The sequence below is a fragment of the Megalops cyprinoides genome, chromosome 8, assembly GCF_013368585.1.
Source record: "Megalops cyprinoides isolate fMegCyp1 chromosome 8, fMegCyp1.pri, whole genome shotgun sequence".
NCBI lineage: Eukaryota > Metazoa > Chordata > Actinopteri > Elopiformes > Megalopidae > Megalops > Megalops cyprinoides.
In genome coordinates this window covers 4,128,193-4,139,370 of record NC_050590.1, presented here as the reverse complement: position 1 = coordinate 4,139,370, position 11,178 = coordinate 4,128,193, and the positions used below count along the sequence as shown (strand labels likewise).

Here is an 11,178-nt window from a genome sequence, read left to right as displayed (position 1 = left end):
TGATTTATAAATGCTTAAAACTTACATATTTTAAATACATATTTTAAAATATATATTATATAAAGTATTAAAGATCTACACAGATTCTTTGGTATCATGCGACTTTAAAAAATACAGCAAAATAACCATCAAGTTAACAGTCTTTAACAGTCTGACATAGTTCAAGACCTTCCATCCACACCTGTTCGACTATTAAATTGCAATCTGCAAAATATGCAGATAATGTATGACTTATGCTGGAAGGAATATGTTCAACAGAATAGATGTGATCAGAGTTTGGTTGACTTCAGGTGTTGGTGCTGATCAGTGGTAGCGTGGCTTGCATTTTTCTTCATGGTTTTCACATCCCTATAGAGAAAATGAACAAGAATTACACCAAAGCAAGAGAATGGCCGATCACAGGGACTCTTGGCAAATCCCCCTATACCAAATGATCCAGAAGGCTCCAACACTACACTCCCAAAAGGCCCTTTAAGCTTTGACTCTCATGAAATGAGGAAGCCCATATTACTGCATGAAAGTAGATTTCCCCCTGAGAGCACCTGATGAGCACACTACTACAGCCCTACTGTATAACAATAACAAAAAAGAAAAGAGTTTGTTTGTGCCTACCAAATGGTTATTATTCCGCCTTACAACTATTCCAGAGTTTAGCATCGGCAGTTTTTGATGCGTCATTAGGCCTATGAATCACCTCCCCTAAGGTTCATTCTTAAATTCAGAGTGCAGTGCGCGCCAGATCACTTTACAGTGCCTACTAAACATGCGTAGTAATTGGTAAATGCAGGTAAACTACTGATAGTGTTCACAGAATATTCCCAGCTCCCCTTTAAGTCTTAGTACCGTCATACAGTTCACTAATGGCTCATCTGACAACTGGCACATTTCAGTAAATTGGATTTTGCCCCCGCAGGTAGTGTTGCATTACATTACATTACATTACATTACATTACTGTCATTTAGCAGACGCTTTTATCCAGAGCGACTTACATATGTTCAAATTTTATCCATGTATACAGCTGGATATTTACTGAGGCAATTCTGGGTTGAGTACTTTGCCCAAGGGCACATCAGTAGTGTCCCAGCGGGGATTCAAACCGGCAACCTATGGCTTGCGAGTCCTGCTCCTTACCACAACACCACATTGCTGCCCGCCCCGTTGCGACCCTCATCCTGTTCCAGTGAGCATGAGAGTTCAGAACTGGCAGGTGTGATGCTTGCAAATGACTCAAACCCAGCTTACAGAGCGCCTGAGGCTTACCCCTTTCTCTCCAGCTCATCTGCAGAGTCTGGCAGCTCCTTCCTCCTGGTCTCTGGCAGCATAAAGCACAGAGCCCCACTAGCCAGAGAGCACGTACTGTAGACCAGCGTGGGAATCGTCCAGTGGTACATAGCCAACAGGTTGAGCACTGGAGAGAGCATTCCTGCTATCCTTGTTGCTATGGCACCCAGACCAGTGGATGTTTGTCTAAACAAGAACAGACAAACATTTAACACAAGTGTTTATTTTAAGGTTATAGACAATGCAGTTATAGATGTAAGATACAGTCATTAGCTGGTGTCTTACTGTGTGAGTGCAGTGTTAAATCTGAGCTGCTACCGCAAATCAACCAAAAATTTGTTATCACACCACCAGGCCAACAACCGGGAATCAATCAAAATAATGCAAAAAAGCCGTAAATTCGAGGGGTTCATAAAGCAGGACAATACCGGATGGAGGTGGGGAACAACTCCTGAACGTAGATGTTGCAGATGGTTCCCGCCCAGTTCATGAAAAACCTCCCTGTGGTAGCAAAGGCGGTAATGGCGATTGCGTTGTCTGTAACAGAAGCATGTTCATCTGAGTGACATGCCTGCTGGAACCAAACTGCAGCCAGAGGACTATAGTTGTTGCAGTGCTGCCGTCTCTTTGAGAAAGGCGCTTAAATGTAATTTCTCCAGCAAACATGTTTAGTTATTCAAATGAGTAATGTTCATTCATGTTAACTGTCCTCAATGAGGATGTCCGATGAGCCAATACATTATAAAAATACTAGGTGTTCAGATAACTCAAAATATATTTTCTTGCAAATCATTCTGTGATGCATCAAGTTAAGAGCAGTTATCTATGAGGATTAAATTTATTATTTATTGTGCAAACCAAGTTAATGATTCACACCTGTGCTCATATCAAAAAGAAACAAAGAGTCGTCATTTATATGCAGAGTGCTCCCTGTGTGGTACACGCAACCCTCATGCCACAAGGATCCCCGCTTATGATATTTATTAGAATGGTGGTGCAAATCAGTTTACACAAGAGGGCTTAAAAGAACAAGGGCCAGCAAATTTGGTAAAGAAACGTTTGTCCAAAGGACCGATTCTCCTCTCTCTGTTCTCCACGTCCTACTACTCTAGAATCATTCAACACTGCATGTTACAATACTGAATATTCATACTCTACTTCGTGTGTGTGTGTGTGTATTTACATGGACTAATTTATAATTCCATAATTCTTGAGCTTGTGAAATATTATACTTCTTTCTAACCGTTAATGTTAAGAGCGTGCTGCACTGAAGTCTTCACCTTTTCGGCTTGAACTGGTTTTCTATATCGCCTGCACTAACCCCAGCAATTAAGCCATTTCGCTTTTTTCATTTGATTTCATTCTTGATTCACCTCTTTATGATACACATTTACCTAGAAAAATTGCTCTATGTTTCCGTTTTGCCCAGGAGGGTCACCCAAGAGCTGCCGAAGTTGTTTAATTATACAGTCATGAAAAATTATAAAGGTGGAAGTTAGGTGTTTACTTTTACAAGTAAAAATTAAACTGAATTGTTTGGTGGGATCTCTGGAGATTTTTCCATTAACCAAGGTACACCTATGTGCACAAGTGAGAAACAGTTTGATTTTAGGGCTGCTACAACAACTGCTAGTGGAGTTATGTGCCCTACCAAGTGCCGCTATTCTTTCACTTTTTGCACTAAAACACACTCTGGCAATTGTGCAAAACGTTGTATGGAGACATACCTTGCGGAACAGCCAAAATCATCAGACAGACAAAGCCCCCCATCAGAAGGGTGAACATTACAGATATTTTTCGGCCCAAGGCTTCCAGCGTCCAAACGCAAATGATATGAGCCGGTATGTCAGTAAATCCGAAGATGAGCTGGGTCAGGAATATGTCCATGCCAAAGTGTCCCACATTCAGGGTCAGGCAGTAGTAGGAAAGATTTAGGGAAAACCTGGGATTTCATGGAAAGACCAAAGAAAACATTTCTAAAATGTAAACTTATATGAAAGCATTGATTGATAGCTTGGCAATGCCTAGACTAGGAGTAACAACTTCTAAGAAAATGTATTTGGTTAGCCAGCTCACTAAGAAATGTGTTAAGATTAGAAGGCTGTAAATATAAACAAAACAAGCTGCTGAGCTAACTAACAAGCCAAAAGCTTGCTAACTAACAAGCTACATTACCACATTAACTGTAGCTGATGACAGTTGCTTAGGACTATGTTGTAGAAATAGAAGTTAATGTTGACTTCCATGCAGTTGTGGGAGTTTTAGTGTGATAAACACAGACGTGTAACAGACTTTAACATGAAAGAGCCACCATTACTCAATTTAACCCTCTTCAGATATGAATTAACCCATCAACAATTTCACAAATTACTGGATGAATGTCTGAGTATCTTACCATCCAAACGTTATAATTAAGAAATGTTTCCTGAGTACAGGTGAAGTAATGAGATCTATTATATTCCCCCTGCGTCCATTCTTCTGATTTGTAACCTGCATATGACACAATATCATTAATTTTCTGTTGACAGTCATGTCTAAAATCATATTTTTTACTACACACATTTAAAATATATACATTTTTTCCTTCACATAACCATGTTTTCCATTACCACATGAACAAATAAAATAAGCCAATGACAGAAGAAAGATACATACATATTATCAACAACAAAAAATATTCATTCAGTGACGCTGTTTATGAAGGAACCACTCTAAGTCATAATGTGATGGTAATGTCACTACATGTATTATGACATATCGCATCCTGTGTCTATGTTGACTGGGGTAAGAGTTTCAAAACTGTACTAATTACTTCTGCCACAAAGGGCTACAACAGCTCTAGCAGAATATCTTTTTCAGCTAAAAACATTTAAAATGACATGGTTCACAAAAAAAAAAAAAAAAAGATGAGCTGTTTATTGTAGCTTTAGCAATGTGTTTTGGATTCTGTAATCTAGTGACTGTGATGTATGGTGATGTGTACACTTGGCTTCCTGTAGGTTCTAGCATGTCTAGTCAGATTGCACAACTTGTGGTAGGGCTTGAATAGTATCATGCTCACACTCACTAGTCTGGGAGTGTTGTGAGCCTGGTCTGACACTGTTGCTCATTCAACCTGAATCGAGTTCTGTTCTATTGTGCTGGAATTTGCTCTGGTTAACAGTGTCCTGCTAAAGGAATGTAATGCAATGCACATGTAATGAGGTACCTTCTCCAAAATGTTGTCTGGGATTTTGCGCTTATTGATGGCGGCTGCCCTGAGAATCAGCTCTTTAGCTTCTTCCGTTTTCCCACGGTCCAGCAGCCACCTGGCAGACTCTGGGACTAGCCTGCAGAGATATGTGGAAAAAAAAAAACAACTGAGATTCACCCACCTGCCGCATGACAGAGTGCTCTGCACTGGTTATGAATTGTTAAAATTAAATTAAATTAAAGCCCCAAATAAGCTACACTTGCAAAATAATCATTGTAATCGTCCATCAGTTTTGCTCGATAATGACTCTACTAAGCACTCTGTCAGTCAACTGAAAGTAAGCACTGTAAAGTTGAATACATTTACATTTTACATTTATTCATTTGGCAGACGCTTTTATCCAAAGCAACTTACATAGGTTACAGTTCTTTACAATGTTATCCATTTATACAGCTGGATATTTGCTGAGGCAATTGTGGGTTAAGTACCTTGCCCAAGGGTACAGCAGCAGTGTCCCAGGGGGGGATCGAACCAGCAACCTTTCGGTTACGAGTCCTGCTCCTTATCCACTATGCTACACTGCCGCCCCATATATGTATAATATATATGAACATGTACCATATGTAGAGGACTACAAAGGCCACAGGTGATGCAATGATAAACTGAACAATTCTCCAGTCGCGGATGAGGTAGGCAATGCCAGCGAGGATGCTCTGGCCAACCCCGCTGAATATCTGACTCAAACAGGAAGGGTAGGATCGCTTTGTCACCCCGATCCACTCAGTGGCTGTGGAGGAGAAAATCATTAACAAGCAAAATAACCTCAATCCGCAAAGCATACACTGCTCTGGATAATACACTGGAGGGAGCGGTGCCTCAAAATAAATGTGCAATAAATGTCACGTTCTACATACATGTGCATCTTGATTTTTTTAAAAATTCAGTTTAAGTCAAAGTAGTATTCAAACTGAATTGATGGTCTGAATCTCTCTGGAAGGTTATCATGCAAACCTACACATGGCCCTGTCGTAAAGCAAAGTTACAGATCATGTCATTTTGACAGCAAAACATCCTACAAGCCTCCATTGTTCCAAAGTTACAGGTAGTGGTATTTTGACAGTACTAAATGCCCTGAGCTGAGAAAAGGCCTTTGGACCCTATTTAAACAAAAAAAAAAACAAGATTTTTAAATATGCTCAAATAATAAATACCACTGGCACATTTCTCCATCATTTACTTACATTGTTGATGCCACTTTAAATCTTATAGTTGCAATAAAACAGCCTTGGTTAAGATTATGCCGCAATATCCGGTCAAAAGAAGAACTGGTAAAAGACTGTTACTCCAGCCTCCTGACAGAAATATGTAATATATTCAGTTAACAATCAGTTCAGTCAGTGGTGAATGAATGTTTCAAAGCACTGTATTAAAGAAAAAAAACACCTATACCCCACGTGACTATCGCATTGTCATTTTTCTCATATTGGCATTAACTTCTCACATAAGCATTTCAGCATTAAATGTAATATTCATATACAGTGCATTTGCAATATCTATACATTACCCAATACGATGCAATTAACACGAAATCCTCCATACGATACTCCCACAACAAACTGTGTCACCAAGTACACATAAAAATTGGGAGAAAGTCCTGTCCCCACAGTGAAGAAGACCATCAGCACCACCGGTATCTGGGTTGCTCTTTTTCGGCCAAACCTGAGAGAGGACAGGTTGACATAAATTTAAGGTCAAATGAACCGATGTGATTCACAAAATGGTCTGTTTGACATCGAGCGCACATTTTCTCACAGTTGGGTGGCAGTGATGCTGAGGATAATTTTGCAGCTGCATTGCAAAATCATGAATATAATGAACACTGTTAACGTGTACTCGTGCCATTTGAGATATTTTATTTAAGAACTGTTAAGAAGCCTTGAGTGGCTTTTCAAAACAGTGAAAGATACAAGCCTGTGGGTGACACTGAACCTTAAAAGGGGCTAAATTCTATTCCTGAGCACAGCTGGTGGAACACCCCACAGGACTGTGTCTCTGTTCACTGCAATGCACTGCATGCACTTACGATTCAGCAAGGGGGCCAAATATGAGCGAGCCGAAGAGAATACCGCCCATGAAGACCATCTGTGCCACGCCCACAAAGTTCGCCCTATCACAGACGAGATCAAACTGGAAGACAGGCAAACCAATTAATCAGTTACCATGCTGGTATTCATACCACACCCAAACTGCCTGTTTCTGGAAAGTATCACTTGTATGTGACTAATGTTAACACTTATGCCTGCACAACAGTATGTTTCACAGAACCTGAAATAAAAAAAAAAAACTGGCAAGTATTGAAATCAGTGGCTTAAATTTAATCTAATTCTGCAGTTTAAACCATATAGCAGTCAAACTCAAAATCTAATCACAGATTTAAGGCCACAGTAATAACACAATATTAACACAGAATTTCATCAGAAAGAATTTGTCCTGCAGATAACACTCTATATATTCTACAATATGTGTACAAATTTTAGTGATTTACATGGTTTGCTTATATGGAATTGTGTGATTTATTCTTATGATTACTGATATATTTTGTAATATATGCCATATATTACAACCACTATGTCTGTTTCAGATTTCAGTTACGCAGATTAAAATCTGCACTATGCATCAGATGGACTGAGCTTCAGTAGCCCACCACTTGAGAGAAATGCACCTACAGGTGCTTCGTCATCACACATTACATTACATTATTGGCATTTAGCAGACACTCTTATCCAGAGTGACTTACATCAGTTACAGGTTAACTATTTACACAGCTGAATATTTACAGCGGCGGTACTGGGTAAAGTACCTTGCCCAAGTGCATAGCAGCAATGTCCCAGTGGGGAATCAAACTGTCAACCTTTCGATTATAAGGCCTGCTCCTTAACCCTTTGGGTCCCGGGGGTATTTTGCCCCATTCTTGCAACTTTTACTTGTGTGCCTGTACAACCCCATCTGTCCAGCTCATACACTAATACTGCATACCATTGTTTTCTGCAGACTCAAGGCAACATTGTAGCTTGTGCCATCGCTGAGATATCAATACAGAAACCTAGCTGACCCACCGGTGGGTCAATGGGACCCAGGAGGTTAACCACTATGCTACACTGCCAATCATGATATACATGGCTGTTGTATTAATATTAATGTACATAACCGTGTAACAGAAATAATTGCTATACTGAGTGTGTGTGTGTGTGTGTGTGTGTGTGTGTGTATTTTGATGAACTGATGAATGAGTGTAGGATATATAAATATGTATTTAAAACTATTTGTCTGTATTTGAAACAAAAAGCCCAAAGTCAAGATGTGAAGGACAGGTGAGACACACAACACACCCCCTGTCACGCTGCACTTACATCTGAGACGATGGTGGCCTTGTAGACGGAGGTGTCGTACACCCAGCCGTTCCTGCAGCCGGTGGTCTGGTTGAGGCCGTGCTCCCTGATGGAGTCAATGTCCCAGTCCACCGGAACGAACATCTCGCAGCTCTTGAAGGAGCCATCCTGGTTTCTGGGCAGCGTGAGGTTAAGCTGCTCCTCTTTGGTCAGATTGGGGCTCACCTGCAGTATCCAGTCAGTGTTGCAGTGGTGAGGGGAGCCCGACTGGGTGAACATGAAGCTGTAGAGGTGGAAGGGCAGTATGACGTTCGGAAGGCAGAGCCCCACCAGAAGAAGCTTCTGGAAGGCCCCGAAGTCTCCGACGGCCCGGAGAATCTCTCCAAAGTCTGCCATGGCTGGGGGCACATCTGCTCAGGGAACGCAAAGAGAGAACGTGTGGCAGAAATACACCTCGCGGCAATCTAAATTAATGTTTAACTGCAGAATGATATTTTAGCAGGCATGACTCGACAGATATGAGGATAAGTCACTTTTTAAAACCGAAAATACAGTAGGGCATGAACATACAGTATGGTTAGGGAGATTACAGTGTCACTCAGTGCTTTCAACCATGCAAGTTTTTTTTTATCTCAAAACTACAAACCCTCAATGCGCAGTGTTTTTGTAATGAATTCATTTTTCATTTCATTTACATATATATCCAAAATATGCATGTGTCAATATTTAGCATAAATTTTGACATAAATGAATTACTGCCACTTCCTACTCAAATATATCATCCACACAGTGAGCATGTGCTGCCTCTCCTTAAGGTAGTAGCTTACATGCCTGTTCTGTGCATAGCTCTAGCCTATACACCCCAGTGTAGGGGACAACAGCCACTTATATTACAGTATAAAGAAAGAGTGACATTAGGGGACTTGTGGTGCAATACTCAACCCAAGATGTTGTGTGGATGCCTCTTTTTTAACACTGCCATTGACTCGATCTGAAATATTCTGGGCACATGAGATAAGCCATGCATGTTTTCTGAGAAAGATGAATTCACAGCATTACAGAATTACAGCATTATGACATTACAGAATTACAGCATTGTGTCATTACAGCATTACATTCTCTTAAGAAACCATGCTGTAAGCCAATGGAGAGGTGTGTAAGGCTCTACCACAAAGAGAACTGGCCTTTTCATGTAAATCAGAAATATTTTACTTTTTCATGAGCGTATAGAATTTTTTATTTTTTATTTATTTATTTAATTATTTTTTTTATGAAAGTTTGGTTAGATGTAAGACTGCAGAGTTTCCTGTGATCTTCTAGCAGGCATTGAAAACTCACCTATTCAGACTGTTCTTGGCGGACTGTGAGTCCCGTCTCAAAACCCAGGAGTGCACGTCTGCTCCAGCACTTTATATTACATAACTAATGCACTAGTTACGTTCACTTTAATGAGAACTGAGTAGTATCTCAGCGCTGAACCTCTGCAGTGTTGACTGCCACTGTTTTGTTTCCTATGGTTATCCCCTGAACTCTGCAAAGAGTTCAAGGATTGTGACACATGCATATCAGCAAAAATTATGAGACGTGCTGACACTTTATGATTACCATAAACACGTTATTGCAGTACTCAGTCAGTAGTTACACCAGTAGTTATACCAGTATGTCACACAAGCAAGGTATGTGATGGCAGACAGTTATTCAGATTCAAAAAGAAGAACTTTTTCCAACTACCCAACTGAAGATGTCCTATGACCCAACACACTTTCAAGTGTTGTGCTTCAAAATGAAATGTGATCACTTGATAAGTCTTCCACTTAGACTTTGAATCCAGGGAAGGGATTGCAGCTAGCTATACAGACAGGGTTTTTGAGACCTCCTGGGGACATTGTGCACAAAAGAAAACAGAACAAAAAACAAAACACAGAAAGAAGTGGAGCTGGGCAAGGGGGGTGCCAGAAATAGCTGAGAGAAGAGAATGAAGGTGCTTGGCATTTTCATACCTGTAGAGAACACCAGTTTAATGGCTTGAGATAATTGTGGAAAGGGTTGTCTGAAAATCAGAATCTTCATTTTAAAGTTTTTTTTTTTTTTTTTTAAGTGACAGCAATTCTTCTCAATTAGCTTCTTCCACAGCATGCTTAAGTAAAACAATCCAAACTGCACATATACAAAACTGCATGTGTCCATTCCTTTCGGCTTGTTCATTAGTTGTTAAATTGTTTTTTTTATTCCATATAATTATTCACATTCACTTTTTCAGCCAAAGTATGTTCACAATATATCTCTTGCACATATTTGAGTGATGGCTAGACTATTCAATGTCTGAGATATTTCAGTCCATCCTCATGTAGTAATATAGAATGCAGACTTGTGTATGTCAATATTTGTCATAATAATTAAAGATGAATAAACACCTCTTAGAGTGTATTTAATATTATATTTAGCAAACCAGCATCTCATCTCCAAATGCACAGCAAACATATCAATATGTAAAATTACAGTATTTAAAATTACATACTAATAACAGGGTTCCAAATTGAAGGTACACTACTACAATGCGAATTCATGATGGTTGAAGTTAACACAAAGCAGGTAGTTCGGAAGTCAGTCCAAAGAGAGACTGCTTTAGCCATTTTATTCCATTTGCTTAACAGACGCTCTTATCCAGAGAAATAAAATAATATTCTGTGGTTTACATGCTGTACGTAAATTAGAAATTACAGTAGCAATATACAAAACACTTAAGCAAAATTGAAATGCAATCATGCATAAAATACAGTCAGTAGGAATTACAAAAAATAGAGCTGAAGAACCTGAGAAATGACCGTAGGTTATTCTACTAAAACGAACCTAGTGCCACAGCAGAGAGTCACTATCTCCCAGTACATTTAGCAGTTGTCACGTCAACAATAAAATCAAATCTTTTTGAAGATGTCAGCGTCACTGCATCCCTGTGGAACCAACCCGTAAATTTGTGGTTTACTAAATAATACTTTACTAATTTATTCTAATTTAGTATTTCAGACACTTACCAGACATATAAGTTATCCCCGTTTCATTTTTACAACACTTTTAATTTGCTTTACGGCAGCGTCTCTCGGGGGTTTTATGCCAGCCTGTAAACTTTTGATGGGGGCGAGAGATGGCTGGTTATTACGAAACGTATGAGAGTCACATGAATATTTTCATGTAACCGCTTGCTGCGTCTACACCGTCATCTCTGTCTAAAATTCTTGCTTTAATAATAGTGTGGTGTCTGGGAGGAAGCAACGGGAGATCAGTTATCACTGAACATCTGTGTGTGCATGCTACCG

General features: G+C 39.7%; 1 protein-coding gene across 1 annotated transcript; it reads right to left on the bottom strand.

The window, feature by feature from the left end:
• Positions 1-269: 269 nt before the first annotated feature.
• Positions 270-10,921, bottom strand: slc22a13a (solute carrier family 22 member 13a). The gene is made up of 11 exons (XM_036535547.1): positions 10,897-10,921; positions 7,886-8,274; positions 6,559-6,662; positions 6,040-6,194; positions 5,094-5,262; positions 4,491-4,611; positions 3,678-3,772; positions 3,010-3,224; positions 1,711-1,819; positions 1,262-1,468; positions 270-348 (listed from the first exon to the last, which is right to left on the bottom strand). The coding sequence occupies exons 1-11, from the start codon at positions 10,901-10,903 to the stop codon at positions 270-272; spliced, it is 1,650 nt and encodes a 549-aa protein (XP_036391440.1). The 5' UTR covers positions 10,904-10,921.
• Positions 10,922-11,178: the final 257 nt, after the last annotated feature.